This window comes from Triticum urartu, chromosome 3, assembly GCF_003073215.2.
Source record: "Triticum urartu cultivar G1812 chromosome 3, Tu2.1, whole genome shotgun sequence".
NCBI classification, from domain to species: domain Eukaryota; kingdom Viridiplantae; phylum Streptophyta; class Magnoliopsida; order Poales; family Poaceae; genus Triticum; species Triticum urartu.
The window spans coordinates 604,880,260-604,900,068 of NC_053024.1; the positions used below are offsets into that span (position 1 = coordinate 604,880,260).

Consider the following 19,809-nt stretch of genomic DNA (forward strand, 5'->3'; position numbering starts at 1 on the left):
AGTCTCTTGTGATTTGCGCGTCTTGCGCCTGCTGCGGCAGTGCAAAGGGCACTGTATGCTTTAATTGCAAGTGTGTTCGGAGGTCCTTGTCTTCACGTGAGTGCTGTGGCAATGCAAACAAAAACATATGCTGCCTCTATTACGTGGACAATGGCAGTCCTGGCACTTGCACGTGGGACATGCATAGGGGACAGATGGTTAGCCAAAAGCATAGACAGTCTCATGATTAAATAATAAAGAAAATAAAACTAGGATCGGATCATTTTCCAGCAAATCTGAATTCTTGTCGGCCCGCACACTGTTCAGCATAGGCAGGGTCTCCTCGCTGGATTACCATAGTTCGGATTTTTGGCAGGTCCCATGAATTGCTGTCCAGCCAGCGTACGAACCTGGCCCTGATCAGGTACCCTAGGGCATGTGTTCCCCAATGATGTGTTCGGCCGCCAGGCCTCCTGCCGCCGCTGCTTCTAGCACACGTTGGCATCTGGCGCTCGTATAGCTACGCATGTTTCTTGCCTTGATGGCCTATGCGCGCGGAGCCGAATCGAATCTGCAGAAAAAATGGCAATGAACAACAGAGATTTTTCTTTTGGCAAAAGAATTGATCTACGTACAACGAAATAAACTGAAACTACAACACCTGATTTGGCATTTGTTGAAGATCCATCGAACCGCAACGATCGCCTAGCAAACTCTCAATGAAAGCACCAATGTCGATGTCAAAATTGGCGGATCTTGTAGTAGGGGTCCTAAGCTAGGCGTCTTGAAGCGATGGTAATATGGACATGGGATTTTAACCAGGTTCAGGATCTCTTGATGGAGGTAAAACCCTATGTCCTGCTTTTAATTATATTCATGTCGATGTAGTACAGAGTACATATGTCTACCACGAGACTGATCTAATGAATATGAGATTGTCTATTAACTAGCCTGGCATGAATAAAAAGGAAATAAAAGAGATCATATAGATCTTATGGAGAGTAATGAGCTCACATATAAAAAGTGTGATGAATAGAAGTTATTGAGAGTTGACAAACATAGTTTTGGTCATCGTTGCAATTAATAGAAAGTAATAAAGAAAGAGAGGTCTTCACATATAAATATACTATCTTGGACATATTTTATGATTGTGAGCACTCATTAAAATATGACATGCTAAAGAGTTAACGTTGGACAAGGAAGACAGTGTAATGGGTTATGTTTTCTTACATCTGAAAATTATATTGCCATGGATCATCCAACATGATTGAGCTTGTCTTCCCCCCTCATGCTAGCCAAATTCTTTGCACAAGTAGAGATACTACTTGTGTTTCCAAACACCCTTAAACCAGTTTTGCCATGAGAGTCCACCATACCTACCTATGGATTGAGTAAGATCCTCCAAGTAAGTTGTCATCGGTGCAAGCAATAAAAAAAATGCTCTCTAGATATGTATGACTTATTAGTGTGGGAGAAAACAAGCTTTATACGATCGTGTGATATGGAAGAAGTAAAAGCGACGGACTGCATAATAAAGGTCCATATCACAAGTGGAAATATAAAGTGACGTTCTTTCGCATTAAGATTTTGTACATCCAACCATAAAAGCGCATGACAACCTCTGCTTCTCTCCGCGAAGGGCCTATCTTTTACATTTATCTCCTACCTTACATAAAAGTCTTGGTGTTCCTCACCCTTCCTTTTTACATTTTATCTTTTGGCAAGCACAACATGTTGGAAAGATCCTGGTATATATATGGCTAATTGGATGTGAGTTTTCATAAACTATTATTGTTGACATTACCCTTAAGGTAAAACGTTTGGAGGTAAAACTATAAGCCATTATCTTTCTCCGTGTCCGATTAAAACTCCATACCCATAAGTATTGCGTGAGTATTAGCAATTGTGAAAGACTATATGATAGTTGAGTATGTAGACTTGCTGAAAAGCTCTTATATTGACTCTTTCCTATGTTATGATAAATTGCAATTGCTCCAATGACTGAGATTATAGTTTGTTAGTTCTCAATGAAGTTTATGATTCATACTTAAAATTGTGATTGAATTGTTCCTCTAGCATAAGAGATCATATGACAAGAATTATATAAGTTGTTGTTCTAAGAATGACCATGATGCCCTCATGTCCGTATTTTATTTTTACTAGTACAAATGCCCGTGCGTTGCACCAGACGAAATATTAAGTATAAATTGCTCCATGTGCCATTATGCAGCATTTTTAATACATTTTTTGCAAATGTCAGAAATAAGGTCGATGTAACCTTTGAGTGTAGCAATTATGATCTTGATGCACCGCGATCTACAAGTGTTCGTGCAACATGACTGAAATTGCTATCTTTCCTCTAAAAGTAGTAGAAGTGAGGCAACTTGCAAAAAGTAAGGCTCGACAATGTTTTCATCTTTGGTGACGACCAACCCTGTTTGTGCTTCCTAGGTAGCCACACCAGGACCGAGAAGACTCCTTAGCGCTCGACCGCTCCAACGAGCGAAGCCAATCCAAGACAAGTCATCAGCCGACCAGAATTTCCATAAGGGCCCACCACGTGAGGCCTTTGTATGAAGGCTGGGAAGGCATGAGGAGTCGGCCCCATCTGAAATCAACACTAATCGCCCCCCCTGATTTTCAGAGGGGGCCGCGCCTAATTAATCCGCCCCTAACTAATCACGTATTTAAACCACTTTCCAAATCGAGCCTGTCCGAAAACGAGCGCTGCAACGCGCGCGCGCCAGATAGCCACCAGGACAGCCTGATACAAGCCTTTCCTCAATAAATAAATAAACAGCCCGATACAAATTATGGAATGCTCCTAGTAATTATGAATAATTTTTAACAGAGACACTGTCGATTGTCATCACTAACCACACAAAGCTGAGTGCCTGAGGCAAGCATAAAAGAACATCTCAAACAAGGTTAGATCAAAATGTCCGTTCATGCCCATGAAGCCACATCCCATAACAAAAGTTCATCCAAATAGAGCTCAACAAGAAAGGCACATATAATGGCAAACATGGGCACATGAAACGGAAGTACATGACTCTAGAATCTATCAAAGAAAAGAAAATACAGCCCTGATGGGGAAACCAGTTCATACAATTGCACTATAAAAAATTATTGAAGAAAAACCAGAAGGTCATCTATAGCCTCTAGCAAACTTTTGAAGATAATTAAATCAGACTAAAGAGTTATCGCTTAGATTATCCAAATTGGAGATAAAAGATGTAGTACACAGTAAGGAAATTTTGTGGTGTGTGAGATTAAGCATGCCTAACTTTAAATTAAAATTAGAATTCATGCATGCCAAATAGCATCTCTGTGCAACATGCGCGTACATACACATAATATTATAATATAGCTCAACAAAAGATACAGCTTTTGCAGACATAAATTAGGACATGCAAACACGGGTTGTTAGTATAACATAGCTGCATTTGACAAAATTAGAAAACTCATATCTACACTGACCTGTAATATTATCGGTTTCGTGAACGTCAGTGGTGCTCTTGACCATGTATTGGATGCACTTTGGACCATTTGGTGTTATGAAACTATCGCATTTATTTCACATAGACATGGAAGATAACCGTAGTCCTCAATTTGCTCACTGAGTTAAGTACGATATGAATGGTATCCAAAGGAGTAGGCGACCTATCAGCTGCAGCAATACCTTCAGTTTCTTAGACATTTCTTTCTCCTTTCTGTTCAAGCGAAAATAGGATAAAGCTGCTTTAAAACACACTAAACAGTGGATGTGTTACAGCAGAAAGTGCAAGACATTCTAAGCCTCGAGTACCATTTTTTTGCTAAGTTCTCTAACATTTTCTCTCTGTTGCTTATGCAAATACAAGCAGTTAATTTGCTTCTGAACTTGGCCAGCAGAAAGTGCCCACATATGCATCTCCTCGGCCAGCAGTCCAGCTTGGTGCTTCTTTGTTTCTAAGATAAGTTGGTACTGTAACAATAGGAATCAGCCTATAATATTTTTCTTCTCACAAAAATCACTATTAATGTAAATGCTACTTGGGCCCAAAAAGCATATTGCTTTACCTCAACAACTACTTGTGTATGTGAGTAAATAGATCAAGAAATTACTTTCTAGATTAGTTAGTTCCAGCAGCTCCTTCCTGCTATTATCCAAAATGTACTTGTAATCACAATCTTCCTTTTATTCCGCCATAGCAGCATCCTACCATCGGGCAACTAAACTGTCTCTCATATTATGGGTTTCAATGACTATGCTTCCTAGAGGAAGTGGAGCCAGAATTATTAGCGATGTCGTGCCTTTAGGACAGACGTTGCGTGGCTCCGGGCAGCTTGCGGCAGCGTGCAACAACTTATAATATGACTAATGCACACGAACGGAAAACTGAAACAATTTGAATAAGTAAACAGTAGGCAAGACCAGAAGATCGGAATCTAGTTTCATGTAAAAAAATATTAGTTCGGTATATAAAACATGGCAAAAGTGGAAACCATGTAGCTCCTAACCACTTACCGTGGATTATTGAATGGGCTGGAGAATATCAAACATGGATACGACTGAGTGGGTACAGTAGCGACAGATGATGAACTCAAACGGCGGTGAGTAGAAAAGCCTTGCCACCAGTCCGCTGCTTCCTTCACCTGGCAACCTCACCGATGGTGGCGTTCTCCTGATTTGCTTCAAACTGACATCAATACGCCTCCTCCATCGTTGCATCAGCCATCATCCATTACACGCCTATGGGAAATAAAATAGATGCTCAATCTCAGAGGACGAGCACTGATTTACTCATTGACACAAAACTGACTAAAAGATCAGTCCTAGCTTTTTTGTTCATTTACGGCCTGAAGTGTAGCATCTGTGAATATTTCAAACTTGAATTAAATCGGGAGAAACAGAACTTATTTGCCAAGCTCGTGGTCATTTTGTTTGCCACAGTTTTTGTAGCAGCCACCTTTTACCTGGGGTTACTCAACCAAGCATGCCCTTTTTTGAGTATTTAATATAATGCAAAACACGAATTATATGTAACTGGACCAGGTATACTATTTTAACAGGAACTAAGCCTTGAATCAAACAAGGAGCAATCAGACTTGAAGCACTACAACACGAATCCGTTGTTAAATTTAAAGTATCAACTTTCAGGCTTGAAGCACTACCGACTTTTGCTGAAAGATGTCATTATGTCAGTTTATGCTTGGCCACAATCACAAGACAATAACGCTCAGATACTGCCTAAGAAAATATTTGTACTTTCTTGTATCCATAACAATGACGATTACTGTATGATGCTAGATTGGGTTAGTGTTCTTCTGATGCAATAAACTGAATGTAGATTTGCAAAGGCTAAATAAAGGACGGAAGATATGAGAAACTTACCAGCTTGGTGGCGTTCTTGAGGAGCTCAAGCATGGCATGCATGGTGATGGGAACCCTGATGGCCACACCATCTTGATACTCCAAGAATCTAGGGATTAGGCGGCGAATAGTTCATAACTCTGTTCAAACTTCAAAAATCACGAAGGGTTGCGCCATTTCGCTGCTCAAAAAAAAAATTCATGCTAGTCTCTATCCCTTGCCAAGTCCAATTACAAAATATCTTTAATCTACCACTGCCCGACACGTACACGGCACAAACACATAGACTTTCGGTCACCATATCCTCTCTCTTTCTAATAGTCATCAAAATTTAGGAACACGTCTGTTGACGCTGCACTTAATTGTTTGAACATCGTTCTCTCTACATCCTCCTAAACCTGAAATATGCAGATGTTAGAAAGTTTCTAATTTGTGTGTATATATATATATATACACACACATATATATATGATGATGATGATATTAAGAAAAGGATAAAATAGTATCAAGAACAGTTTCATATGTTTGGCCATGAGCCATTACAAACTTTGATAGACCTATCTCTGCATATCGCAAACTATCACAAATGAAAAGTTATTTTTTGTTTAGCTGATCCATGGAACAACTTCTCTGTATACTAAACATTCTCACAGATAACCAAAAATGAAAATGCGTATCAAGAAAGAATATGTGTGTTTGACAAAGTAATTACCAGTCTCTGAACCATACGGCTAAAAACTGACAGGAACATGGTCATGAACTCCTCCCCAACGATCTCCCTGAAACCAAACACTCCCTGACCTATGGTCCTCCTCTTGCTCACCTGCCTGCCAATCAAGAAAACATAGGACCTTCACATCAGCTCAGGATCGCATATAAAGAAGTGATCAGCCATTGACTTGCGCATGTCTACCAAGAACAAAGAAGAAAATATAATAAACTGAAGGTCCAACGGTTAGGCTATTTTCCATTATAGCACAGATAAGCAAGTATACTTGGGAGCAAGAAATCCAGCAGCTTATAGTCAATACAGTAGCAACATCTAGCAGTTTGTAATATCTCCCTGAACATCATCTACCACGGTTGTTGTTCTCGTCTAGCATGGCGGCTCTCCCCTTCGCTCGGCCATGGCTTCAGAAGCTCCCAGCGCTTGTCTACGGCGTCGGCCATCTCCACCACCACAGCGCCCCTCCCCGCTCTCCGAGCACGCCGCCACACACGTCCAACGCTTGTTCCTCCGGCGAACTCTGCGCTTCTTCCTCCGGCGAACTCGGCGGCGACATGGATGTTTCGACGAAGATTGCAATTTCGACGGGATTTGATTTGATGTGATGGAGCTTCTGGTCCGAGGACCCTTCCTTCTTATAGTAGGCAACTCAAATCCGGCTCGGGAAATCCATTGATTGGTGTTGGAGAAGAACACGTATTTGCTGTTGGAGAAGAACACGGAGTCCAATCACGACACGGGAGCAGCAACTCTGCCGCCGCTGGCAGCTTGCGACGCCCTGGGCACCAACTTGCAGCAGGTGGTGGAGGTTGAGGGAGGCGGCGACCACACGCAGGAGGCGGAGCTCGCCGTGGGGGCAGGCGAGAGCGCGCAGCTGCACGGGGATGAGGACGGGAGGGGCTTGGCAGTCCAGCGCGAAGCAGAGGGGGCGAGCGGTCGAGGCAGAGGCGTCGTCCTCTGCCCGAACTGCTGCTGCTCGATGCAGAGAGCTGCGGGCGGGCGTCTGGAGTTGCAGGGAAGCGCGCACAGGAGGGATGGATGGGTTCATGGCGGAGGCGTCGGGGCTCCATGGAGGGCAGTGGCAGCTGCTTACTGAAGAAAGGAAGGAGAGAGAGATTCAGAGAGGGAACATGGGAAGGAAGCAGAGAGAGACTGCGGGATAGGGGCTTCCTACCGGCGTCATGGAGGAACTCCGGTGAGGCTCGACGTGCTGCGGGTTGGACGGGAGGACAGCAGCCGCGTCGCCGTCGCACTCGCACCAAGGCTAGGTTCGCGCGCTGCGTCAAGCTCCGCCTCCCCCAGCGTGCAGCCGCTCGCGGGCGCACGCGAAACCACAACGGCCATGGCTGATGGCCTTCAGGTCGCCGCGGAGCTTCTCCTGTCGCCTCCTGTCGCCGCTCGTCGGAGCCCCAAGCACCGCCGCCGTGGAGTGTCCCCCTCCTCGGCGACGCTCGATCCGGTGAACCCGGAGCTCTCCTCGCCGCCGGCGGCGCGGCACTGGTCGCCGTCGCGGCTGTCTTCCTCCTCCCTGGCCCCGCCTCCCGCCTCCCGTGTACGCGCACTCCTCCCACTCTCTCCCCCCACGCGTCAGCATCTTTCGCCCCCTTCGCCTTATCCATCCTTGTGCGGCGCGGGTGGAAAATAAGACGGCGTGGATGAATCGTTTCACTTATCCATGGACTGCAGGTGAAATACTAAAAAGCACAGGGATCTTTATGCAAAAAGGGTCTTTTTTTTAAACCGAAGCGTTTTCCCAGATTCACTAAAGAAAGGAATGTGGGTTCTATTTTCGAAGGAAATCGTTTATTTTCATCCGGCTGATAACAGCGACGAGTGTCCCGCGTGGCATGGACCTCACAACCTTATCCTCTCCGCGTGTCCCTCGGCTCCCTCATCTCCTATCTCTGCAGAAGCAAATCCCTATCTCTTTCTCCGGACGCAGGATAAGCAAGCCGCCACCGGTCACTGGCCCGTCGTCGCGGCAGCTACCGCTGCATGAGCCAACCCAACCTGCTGCTGCAGGCACCACCAGCTGCCATCACCGCTCCACCTGCTTCTTCTCTTTTTTCTAGACGCGACCAGTCCAACCACAGCAGCGCTACGACCCCACGATCTCGCCGTCGACCAGTGACGCTGCAACGCGAATCGGCGAGGAGCTGCAGTGTAGCAAGCGACATGTGACCCGTGGAGCCGGAGCCATCGGCTGCCTTGGACCAGGCCGGGCTGCAATGGAGCTTCGCCGGAGCCGTCGGCGCTGCGGTGGAGCTCCGGCAGGGCTGCAATGGAGCTCGACCGGAGTTGCAATGGAGCTTCACTGGAGCCGTCGGCGCTGCCTTGGACCATGCCGGGCTGCAATGGAGCTCCGCCGGAGTTGCAATGGAGCTTCGCCGGAGCCGTCGGCGCTGCCTTGGAACACGCGCGGGCTGTAGTGGAGCTTCGCCGGAGTTGCAATAGAGTTTTGCCGGAGCCGTCAGCGCTGCGGTGGAGCTCAGGCAGGGTTGCAATGCAGCTTCGCCGGAGCCGTCAGAGCTGCGTTGGAGCTCCGCCGGGGCTGCATTGGAGTTTGGCCGGAGTTGCAATGGAGCTTCGCCGGCGCGTCGGTGCTGCGTCGGAGCTCTGCTGGGGCCGCAATGGAGCTCACCGGAATCAATTTGTGGTGCTGCGTTGGAGCTGCGCTGGGACTGCAAGTCTGCAATGGGGCTGCGTTGACTCACTGCTACCGTGGCGTCGCTGTAATTCAACGGCCACCAGTGCACCGATCGAACGGCTAAATAGGCGAATGATTTCTCTAAGAAATCATCCGGCTTATTTGTAGCAGCCCCCATTTTCGAAAAGCAAAGGAACTCAATCCGTGCTTTATTATTAGGAAAAGATTGACACCTTTATCTTTAAACATGTGGACATATTTTTTGATTTCGGCTTTCGCTTAAGGACAAGCGAGGTCTAAGCTTGGGGGAGTTGATACGTCCATTTTGCATCATGCTTTTATATCGATATTTATTGCATTATGGGCTGTTATTACACATTATGTCACAATACGTATGCCTATTCTCTCTTATTTTACAAGGTTTACATAAAGAGGGAGAATGCCGGCAGCTGGGATTCTGGGCTGGAAAAAGGAGCAAATATTAGAGACCTATTCTGCACAGCTTCAAAAGTCCTGAAACTTCACGGAAGTCATTTTCAGAATATATAAAAAATACTGAGCGCAAGAAGTTCCGGAGGGGGGCCACACCCTGCCCACGAGGGTGGGGGCGCCCCCACCCCCTGGGTGCGCCCCCTGGTGGCCCTCCGATGCCCATCTTCTGCTATATGGAGTCTTTCAATGAGGAAAAAAAATCATAAACCAGCTTTCGGGATGAGACTCCGCCGCCACGAGGCGGAACCTTGGCGGAATCAATCTAGTGCTCCGGCGGAGCTGTTCTGCCGGGGAAACTTCCCTTTGGGAGGGGGAAATCATCGCCATCGTCATCACCAACAATCCTCTCATCGGGAGGGGGTCAATCTCCATCAACATCTTCACCAGCACCATCTCCTCTCAAACCCTAGTTCATCTCTTGTATCCAATTCTTGTCTCTAAGTCCGGGATTGGTACCTGTAGGTTGCTAGTAGTGTTGATTACTTCTTGTAGTTGATGCTAGTTGGTTTATTTGGTGAAAGATCATATGTTCAGATCCTATATGCATATTAATACTCCTTTGATTATGAACATGAATATGCTTTGTGAGTAGTTACGTTTGTTCCTGAGGACATGGGGGAAGTCTTGCTATTGGTAGTCATGTGAATTTGGTATTCGTTCGATATTTTGATGAGATGTATGTTGTCTCTCCTCTAGTGGTATTATATGAACGTCGACTACATGACACTACACCATTATTTAGGCCTAGAGAAAGGCATTGGGAAGTAATAAGTAGATGATGGGTTGCTAGAGTGACAGAAGCTTAAACCCTAGTTTATGCGTTGCTTCGTAAGGGGCTGATTTGGATCCATATGTTTCATGCTATGGTTAGATTTACTTTAATACTTTTGTTGTAGTTGCGGATGCTTGCAATAGAGGTTAATCATAAGTGGGATGCTTGTCCAAGTAAGGGCAGTACCCAAGTACCGGTCCACCCACATACCAAATTATGAAAGTACCGAACGCGAATCATATGAAAGTGATGAAAACTAGCTTGACGATAATTCCATGTGTCCTCGGGAGCGCTTTTCTCTATATAAGAATTTGTCCAGGCTTGTCCTTTGATACAAAAAGGATTGGGCCACCTTGCTGCACTTTATTTACTTTTGTTACTTGTTTCTCGTTACAAATTATCTTATCACAAAACTATTTGTCACCTATAATTTCAGTGCTTACAGAGAATACCTTACTGAACCGCTTATCATTTCCTTCTACTCCTCGTTGGGTTCGACACTCTTACTTATTGAAAGGACTACGATAGATCCCCTATACTTATGGGTCATCAGGGTTCATCCCCCCGACACATGGGGAGTTATTCAAGGCCAGTATGCTGATTCAATGAGGAACATTTCCAGGCATTAAGGGTAGATTTCAAGTACCATAAAGAATGCCAGGAAATTAGTGAAATGTTCAACACATTTCTGCCTCAAATCCATGTACTCAAAGATCTAAACTATGCGTTCAGAAGATTTGCAACACATTGCAAATAACCTGCCAGATTCATTTACTGACTATAAAGGTGTCACACAATTCTACAATCCTGTAAAAGTATGCCTGAAAGAGTGGAGGTACCAACAAAATCCACTCCACTCCCCGTTCAAAGCAACAGGGGGATATGTATGGCAGAAGTACATCAGGATCCGGCTTCTCCAAGTAAGGATATCAAGGCCTGTGAATCAGTAAATGCAAGTCAACTTCACGTTGACAGACACCAAATGGGTAGTATACACCCAGTGGACGGGAAACCTCCACCAACTCAGATCATAGTGCACACAATGACCGGGACATCGGAATACCCGACTCAATCGCATTGGGAAATCGCGAGCAGTGACTATGGGTAACTATATTTCCATCAACTATATATTTATATATAGATTCTGGAGAATCATATAACCGGAAGTCTACAATTATCGACATACATTTCTCAACTAGATTGCAAAAACCTTTCAAATGATTCAGATCCAAAGACCATGGCCATGGCAAAGTGTGAACAACACTCGGGCTGAACTCAAGCAAAGGGTATAATCTAGGTAGAAATGATCTTGCTCAATAATGGGAAGGTGTTCATAAGCAATACCTACACCAGTTTTCTTCTGGAAACAGAATTGAGAACAATGAGGTGGTGAAACAAAGAGCAAGTATTGTAGCACAAGGGTTCACGCAGATACCCAACTATTCTCCAGAGGTGGGATCTCATTCAGATAACTTATATAATTGGCAGTTCAAAATCATCTATCTCTGCAGTTGATAGACGTAGTGATTACATACCCATGTAGATCATTAGATTCAGATATAGATGGTTCCTGGCAGAACCTCAATTCTGAATCGAAGTATAAAATGCAACATACATTGTGTAAAATCAATAAGTCACCATATGACTTATTATTATTGTCAGTACATTTGGTACAACCGACGTAGTGAGTTCCTTATACATAAGGATTACTCCTACAATGATGGTTATCCATGTTTGTGTGTCTGCAATGACGACACATGTAATCATCTAAAATGACGGAGTTTAAAATGAAGGATTTGGGTAAACCAAAATACCGCTCGTTACTACAACTTGAGCACCTTCATTCATACATTATGGTATACTACGTTGTCTATATCCAAAATATATTGGAGAAATTCATTGTGGACAAATCTTATCCATCCATAACTCTCATGGTAGTTCATTCTCTAGACGTAGAGAAAGATTTATTTAGACCAAGAGATGATGGAAATGAGATATTGGGACTCGGTGTTCCATAATGCCATTGGATCCACCAAACACAATTGGTTGGGACTCAAGAATATCTATCGATATCTCCAAAGGCATCAAACATCTTGTCCTGGTTTTTCAAAGTTCCATAGAAATCTGAACACCAATAGCATTGGATACATTGATCAGATCTCCGCTATGTCAGATCATAGAGAAGCTTAGTGTTCCTACTAGGTGTGGTAGCCCTATCATGAATAGTCTTCAAAACAGACCTCGTGGCTACATCCACCAACCATTATCTCAAAGATAATGTTATTTGTGTTGCCCGGATGTAAACAGTTTACGTAACAAGCAATATCACTACATTGCTCATCTTGCAAGTCAAATCATACAACAAACTTATACGTTTGTTCTCAAAGCCTCTACCAACTTCAACATGCAGAAAATGTTTCTGGAATTGGTATTCGATGACTTTGAGATATGCAAGAATCAGGGGGAGTATCTTCCTGAATTACTCATGTTCAATGCATCATATTATACTCTTTTTTCCTTTACGAGTTTACTTCATAGGTTCTCATCAAGGTTTTTAATGAGGTAATATCAACACAAGATCATATGTCATACTTTCTGTTTTCCCCACCGGGTTTTTTAGGAAAGTATATACGACATATTTATTGTCCTCTAAATTCTATGAATATACTTCATATTGAGTTAACGGAGGCAATAATCATTATATGTTGGATCATTTTCTCCTTATTTTCCCACTGGGTTTGAAGGAGTTTTATCAGCATAGCCTGTACTACTCCTCACATTTTTCCCACATGGTTTTTGAAGGAGACTTAACCAAAGATGATGGATCCTTATGCAGTCAAGCGGTAATTAGGAGGAGTGTTAAGAATAATAACCCATGCCGTTATTAGGGGATAATCCCCGCTCTTTTCCACTCGTGCGGTTCCGCAATACTAGCAACCGTCATGTCGGTTACAGCCTGGAGAGACGCCTCCAGCGAACCGTCGCCTCCCTTGGAGGCAACCGTTCCATTGTATATAAGCTTCAATCATCAATAAAGAATACACAGTTGATTCATTTTGTTGTCTCTCTCGAATGTCTCTTGATTACACATCAACACTGAGTTTGGTGATTTCAGCGCTAAATTTATTCACCTTGACTAGTCAATCCGGCAACAAACAGAGAGGGAAAAGAAGAGGACGGTGACCAAGTACAGTGCTATGTACTTTTATTATTGCCATACACACCATCATCGTTTCAACAATACTTCGAAAAACTGGTGTTATCATTGCTTCCAAACAGGTACTCCCTCTGATCCAAATAAGTGTGGCAATTTTCAATTCAGGTTAGTTCAACCTTAGTCCCAAATTACGACACTTATTATGTATCATATAGTTTTTCAAGATACTTTGGTATTCTTGGAATACTTAAGAATACTTTGGAACCAAACAGACCAAAATGTATTTGCATAGCTAGCCTTAGCTCTAATCAAGGTGGAGTAACAATCAACTTGCAGTGTTAAAAGACGCCAATAAGGTGCATAGCATAGAAAAATTCTGACAACACATTCGGCGTTGCATATACTAGCTATAACACTAAACAATGACAATGACATCTACAACATTGCAAATCTAAACATTGGATAATTACGGTAGCATCACATTCATAGCTTGGCACCGGCTACAGGGCCCCCCAACATTTAACTTGACTGCAGGGGGAACTCTCTCCAGGATGTATCTTTTGATGGCACCAACTGCTTTATGTGCTTCCAAGATCATAGCTCGGCTTCTGATCCAGCATTTACCGGATTTTGAGGGACCACACCTAACAGAATCACTAATCGCCCCCGTACCGGCACCAAATATACAGTCCAGTGTGAGGCTCTCAAGTGATGTTGCATTCTTGAGAATATCACATGTTAGCTCCACCATGCTCTTTGCAGAGCAAAAGCCAATGATCTGCACCTTCTTGAGCCTCTCATGCTCGTGTTGAAGAATCTGCCTCAAAAATAAGGAGGGATCTCCAAAAACCGACTCATGCTGCATATCACTCTGATCTACCTGCATAGCATCAAATATTATTGCCAATCAAATTAAATGTCTCCGCAGCAGATACTTAGACACATTTGAAGCGTGAACAGTAAACTCACACTTAAGGTGAAACTCTCCAGGACAGGACAAGCATCCAGAAACGAAGCCAAGGATAAATAATCATAGGTCGGGGTAACAGCATCATCATCATCCTCACCAAGGTGAATATTCAAGTGCTTTATGTCAAGGAATTTATCAGCTACCATTGGGGTATTAACCGTCTGCACAAAGATATCTCGAATTAATCACATTCCTTCTTACAATTCATAAACACTGGAATATAATAATTGAAGCTTCAGAGTATACCTCAGAAGACGAGTATATAGCAGGAGTCTGAAGATGTGGCGCAATAGAAGGTAGCTTAGTGATAGCATAACTTACAGCATTGGGCTTATATGAATACCCCACCTTCAAGTGTTTGACCTTTGATGATTCTCTAAGCACGAGTTGTACTGGTTCACCAAAGAAGTCTAAAGTGGTGAGGTTTGGAGCTGTGCTCTCTATCACTCGCAGCATATTGCACTCTGACAGAGTCAAACAACTAAGCCGCTGCAGCCAGAATGGTATCGTCAAGCAGATTAGCTCCATGCAACACCAGACTTGCAACTCCTCCAAAGCAAAACAATTGGAAATAAGATGCCCCAACTCATCCCCCGTGATACAAACTCCATAGAGACGCAGCTTTGTCAGGCTTCTCAAGCAATCAAATCCAACCATGGGATGGAAGGCACAATTGGTGAGGTCAAGATAACAAATTGAGTTTCCACGCCCATCAAGTAAAATTGAGCACGGGAAGTTGTACTCTTCCCTATATCGCCAAGGCAGAAAAAGGGTGATTTTTTCAATCCCTGGCGTGACAGCTTTCTGGAGCCAACTATTTAAATGACATGTGTTGACATTGTTACAATCATCAAATACAAACTCAAGTATCTTCACACCGGTGTCTGAGTGATTTTTCAGAATTTGATTAACTCTGCTAGTGAAATCCCTTGCTTCCGTCTGTTTCAAGCCTAGTGTTTCCTCAGTGAAGATAAGCTTGGGGTGGCATCTCCAAGAACGTAGAAATGTGCGAGAGACACAGGCAGAGTGGGCAGAATCACACAATGGCATTAGGGAATGTACAAGGCACCAGATATCCTGCACAGGCATGGAAAAATAGTTGATCACTGGGATTGTAAAGGCAAACATTTTTTTTACAAAAAATTAAGGAACCCAGTCAAGGAATGGTGCTTTGTGCGATAGCTTGGAACAAATAAACCCAGTAGCAAAAAGACAGAAATAACGTTGACATGCAAAGCAATCATAAATATATTTCTCTCAAACACGCAGGAGGGCTGTGTAACACTTCATTAAGAAAGAAATATGTAGAAGGCTGAAGATAGAAACTTCCTCAACCCAAACACACCTCTAAGGAACAAGCTAAGAACTCACACCACAGGAAACAAAACTACCAAACTAAGACAAAGGACGAGCCTAATTGTCCAAGGTAAGCGGCCCACATAAAAGCTGCCGAAGTGCCAAATGTCTGGCTGAACACTAGAGGGTGCATTCACTAGCAACTGTCAGCAACCCATGAAAACATTTTGCCTAGCGTCACTGCAAACGCAATTGTTCCGATGCTTCCATATGTCCCACGCTACCAAGATAATGAGGCAGTTAAGCCCTTTTCGGAATTCTTTGGGAACTTGATTGAGAACTTGGCACCACCAGCTTGAGAACCAGCCAGTGGTGGGTTGTGGAGCAACAGCAATTAGGCCTAGTCTTTGCAAAATACAAGACCAGACCTGCAGGGCAAAGGCACACCGCACAAGGATGTGCTGAGTTGACTCCTCAACTCGGTCACACAAGGGGGAGAACATATCAGGTGCACCGAGCCAATTTATGCACCCAATGCACCGGTGAATTTAGGACCCTTAGATGAAAAAATAATGGGCCAGATTTTGGTCAAAAGAAGGACTATACCTCTTTTGCAGAGACAACCTTGCACTTTCTACAAACTAACCCGCACTCCACAGCACACACTTCCCATCAAAAAATCTGTGTGTTTATTTTTCTGGCCCAAACATAAAATGGTTCATATATTTTGAACCGAACGATCGATTTAAGATCCGTTTTGACTATCATTTTTGTCTTGACAAGATATTCGAAATAAGGTTGATGTTCAATATGTATCCAAAAATTAGTAGTTGCTGGTTTTTTGAAGCTTGACTCGGAACTTGTGAGAAAGATGCAAAACATGTATATGTTGCAGTCAAGTTGAGTTAAAAATTTCAAAAAGTAAAAAAATTATACTCAATATTGATCTTGATTCGAAGATCTCGTCAAAACAAAGATGGCTGTCAAAACGGATCAGAAATCGGACATTTAGTTTAAACTATATGGCACCTTTTTGTTTGAAGTAAACAAATTAAACGCGTAGATTTATTTATAGGAAAGGGAGATGTGTAGTGTGGGTTGATTTTGATAAATAGGAATATTCTGCAATGTTCCAACAATCCAACTACCAGCCTGATCGTATCCTTAAGTTTTTTATCCAATGGCTCATATAGCATGGGTGCATTCGGTGCATGAGTTGGCTCGGTGCACCTGATATGTTCTCACACAAGGGGAAAGCAGCCGGTTGTAGCAACCTCCTTTTGGCCAGGCCGTCCGCCATCCAACATCGATTATTGATGGCAAGCCAAATGAATAGCTTACAGCGCAAATGAGCCCAGGTAATCTGATAGTACCAAAAAGAAAGCCTCATAGGCTGATTTGCAAGAGTACAAGCCAGACCACGTAAATCACCTCAGTAATAAGCAACTGAGAGGTTAATTTCACTGTCAAAGCAACAAAGAAGATAATACTAGAAGATATGTTCACGATTTTATGCGGACAGCACAGGTCAACCAATTTTCCATTATCAATGTTTTATGCCATACCTCAGGTAGATCCGGCCCTGAAGATGTCGGCGTATCATCACCCTGTGACTGATCATCTTGTTGGCAGAGTGAGTCCTTTTTATCTGGCACTGAAGTAACCAATTCATCTGCAGCACATAATACACGGCAGTGAGTGATACAGATGTTAACAGAAGGAAACAACCAACTCGAGCATACAAACACACACGCACAGGCACAACAATTCTGGTTCTCCCTTTTACCCAGTTTTCTGCAAGATAACTAACACGCACTCGCTTAAATTCAAGAAAAAACATAAATGTTTTTGCAAAAAATGATGGAGGAGCTCATCAGACAGTGGGATGAAGATCCTTCTCCAACCATTTGTTTCTCCTACCTCCAACTCCAAGGCTTATCTTGGATCGTGTATCAACTAAACAAGGCATTGGCTCCCCTGCTATCTCTGCGTCCACTTGTCAAATCTTGAGTGGGCCGCCTTTGATTCGGCCGGGGGTTGAGACCTGACGGCGAGGGTGAGGAGGGCAGCGAGGGGTGTGGAAGCGAGAGCACCGGCTCCACGCACGGGAACGCGGGGTAGACGACAGGGCCAACGGGCAGGCGGACGACCCCCTTGGAGGCGGCGCGGCTCGTGTGCGCGCGACGGGGTAAGAGGAGGGACGGAGGGGATGCGGGCGTGCGCGACGGCGACAGACGACTGGCGAGGCCACGAGCGCTACCGTGAGGCCCGCAGGGAGCAAATCGTCAGCGTCGGCCTCGTCGGCGTGGAGATCCCGGAGCTGTACGAGGAGAGGGGCGCGAGCGGCCTGTCCCACATTGAAGTGGTTAGCAGGAAACACCTCGGGCCAGTTCTTTTGGCCTGTCCCCCCTCCTCAGCTTCTTATAGAATCACCACTTCATGTATTTTTTACAATCCTAATTAATTAGACCTTAACTAGATAGAATTATAAAAAAAATAAAGTAACGATTCTGGGAGAAGCTGGGAAGGGGGGCGATTCCGGGAGAATCGCCAAAAAGAAATGGCTCCTCGTCTTGTGTAATTTTTGTGCCAAAACCGCTGATCGGCGAATTTGGCCCTGTTAAGTGTTTATGACAGATGGAGCCCGTTTTCTGCCTACGTGGCTATACGAGCCGTCCCGCCCGCCGTTAGAAGGTGTTCGACGACGTCGTCCAGACCAAGTACATTTTCCCTCCCGCTGCATCAGCATTTTCCCCTCGCTTTCTTCCCTCTCTTAGGCCAACTCCAACGAGCGACCCCAAATGGTCCGGCGCGTCCGTTTGGGGCAAACGGACAGAACAGGCCGCCTAACGCGCGGGAGCAAATGGACTGTCGTCCGTTTTTCGTCCGCTTTTGACCCATTCCTGGCCCAAAGTTGGGTCACGTTTGCAGCCGAACAGACACGCACGGACGGCGCGTGGCGCGTGCCCCTAGCCCGTCCATCGAGGACACATGCGCCCTTTTTTCTACTTCCCCCCTCTCCAACCGCACCCCACCCACCCTCGCTCCGTCCTAGCCGCCACCGCCGCCATTTTTCTCGGTCGTCCGCTGTCCAGCACGGCCGCGAAACCCAGGCCCCTCCCCTTCCGCAGCCCCTATTGACTCGACGCCCGGAGTTGTCCACCCCCAGCCGCCTGATTTCAGCGCATCCAGCGGCAGGATTTGGAGCGAATCGGGGTGATTTGAGCTCACCTCGGTTGCCGGAGGCCACGCCCTGCCATGGACTGGCCGAGTACCGAGCCGCAAAGCCCCGACAAGGCCCCCAGGCCGCATGCAGGTACTTACTCCGTCTCTAGCCATTCGGATCGAACCCGTGGCCGGTTCACCGGCAAATACACGAACGACCGTCGTCCGGGCTCAAAGCTGACCCAAAGGCTCGTCGGCGCGACGTTGCCGCTCATAAAGTGCAACGACTGTCCATGGAAGGTCTTGCGCCGCATGTCTACAACGCCAGAACATCCCGGATGGGTGTTAGTCAAGTGCACAAATGATGGGGTATGTGCTAGTTTAGCTTCGATTGTGCTTTCGGATTCGGCTCGTTTTGCTTAGACTCATATATGTATTGTGTAGGATGGATGCAACTTTTGGTATAGGGAAGAAGAATACATCGATCTATTGACAGAGCCCAGATTAATAGATATTCATGCACTTGTTGCTAGAATGGAGGCTAGAGATGAGACTAGGTGCGAAGAAGAAGTAACGTCTACTTCTTTATACTCGAAGAAGAAAGAAGCATGCAAGATCGAGCCTCCGCAGATCAACAATGAATGCATCGAGAAGGCACTAATCCAATTTACGGGAGCATTTATGGAAGTTGGATATCTTCTAAAATGTCTTCTTGTGGTTCTTGTTTTGTTTGGTCTTGCTATTCTAGTCAAGATTTGGTGATGTGCTCCAATGTATCAAAAATCAATGATGAAAATAAAAGATATGTGTTGCAAAAAAATGTATGTGGGCGAGATGCGGCCAAAATGCGGCTGCACGTTGGGCGCACGGCCACCGCATCCAGAAATCCGGGTGGACACGACCCCATTACCACCCCTAAACGGACGAAAAAGGGGAAGAAACGAACATTTATTTGGGGTCACGCGTTGGAGTTGGCCTTAGTCTAGAGATGGCGAATTTGGCAAAACCAGGTGGCGGCGGCGGCCAGCCCAGCGGTGATGCAGGCGATGTGGATCCTAAGCCAGGCAAGCTTTGCGGGAGCTCGAACCTAGCAAGCCGACAAAGATAGCGTTGTTGCAGTATTCGGTCGAATACACGGCGGCGAGAGCGTTTGCCGTGGCGGTGAAGGCCAATCCGACGGGAAGCCACCACCTCACATCATCCTTCGGCGGAGTATAGCGAGATTTCTTCCCCCTTCCCCCTCTCCCC

General features: G+C 45.1%; 2 protein-coding genes across 5 annotated transcripts; both read right to left on the reverse strand.

Moving 5' to 3' along the window:
* Nucleotides 1-2,166: 2,166 nt before the first annotated feature.
* On the reverse strand, nucleotides 2,167-7,696 carry LOC125545290. 3 transcript variants are annotated; one of them, XR_007299974.1, is made up of 4 exons: nucleotides 7,237-7,694; nucleotides 6,048-6,162; nucleotides 5,357-5,733; nucleotides 2,167-4,714 (listed from the first exon to the last, which is right to left on the reverse strand). XR_007299974.1 is itself a non-coding variant. In XM_048709187.1 (3 exons), exons 1-3 carry the CDS (start codon nucleotides 7,679-7,681, stop codon nucleotides 6,155-6,157), a joined length of 696 nt encoding a protein of 231 aa, XP_048565144.1. In that variant the 5' UTR covers nucleotides 7,682-7,696; the 3' UTR covers nucleotides 5,757-6,154. The 3 variants fall into 3 exon arrangements, 2 of the variants coding, with proteins under 2 accessions (XP_048565144.1, XP_048565143.1); XM_048709187.1 differs by lacking the exons at nucleotides 2,167-4,714; nucleotides 5,357-5,733 and adding an exon at nucleotides 6,912-7,154 and having other exon boundaries at nucleotides 5,757-6,162; nucleotides 7,237-7,696; XM_048709186.1 differs by lacking the exons at nucleotides 2,167-4,714; nucleotides 5,357-5,733; nucleotides 6,048-6,162 and adding an exon at nucleotides 6,272-7,154 and having other exon boundaries at nucleotides 7,237-7,696.
* Nucleotides 7,697-13,435: 5,739 nt separating this feature from the next.
* LOC125545291 lies at nucleotides 13,436-17,787 on the reverse strand. Of its 2 annotated transcripts, none has more exons than XM_048709188.1 (5): nucleotides 17,317-17,787; nucleotides 16,962-17,068; nucleotides 14,347-15,177; nucleotides 14,100-14,261; nucleotides 13,436-14,010 (listed from the first exon to the last, which is right to left on the reverse strand). In XM_048709188.1, exons 1-5 carry the CDS (start codon nucleotides 17,363-17,365, stop codon nucleotides 13,597-13,599), a joined length of 1,563 nt encoding a protein of 520 aa, XP_048565145.1. In that variant the 5' UTR covers nucleotides 17,366-17,787; the 3' UTR covers nucleotides 13,436-13,596. The 2 variants fall into 2 exon arrangements, with proteins under 2 accessions (XP_048565145.1, XP_048565146.1); XM_048709189.1 differs by lacking the exon at nucleotides 17,317-17,787 and adding an exon at nucleotides 17,153-17,306.
* Nucleotides 17,788-19,809: the final 2,022 nt, after the last annotated feature.

Excerpts from the sequence above, each read along its gene's own strand:
- LOC125545290 (XM_048709186.1), bottom strand. The coding sequence starts at position 7,681 with ATGGATAAGGCGAAGGGGGCGAAAGATGCTGACGCGTGGGGGGAGAGA. Across the intron at positions 7,155-7,236 it reads GGAGTTCCTCCATGACGCCG|TAAGCAGCTGCCACTGCCCT; the intron begins GTAGGAAGCCCC and ends TCCTTTCTTCAG.
- LOC125545291 (XM_048709188.1), bottom strand. The coding sequence starts at position 17,365 with ATGCCTTGTTTAGTTGATACACGATCCAAGATAAGCCTTGGAGTTGGA. Across the intron at positions 17,069-17,316 it reads GATAAGCCTTGGAGTTGGAG|ATGAATTGGTTACTTCAGTG; the intron begins GTAGGAGAAACA and ends TATGTGCTGCAG. Across the intron at positions 14,011-14,099 it reads TGGAGAGTTTCACCTTAAGT|GTAGATCAGAGTGATATGCA; the intron begins GTGAGTTTACTG and ends GATGCTATGCAG.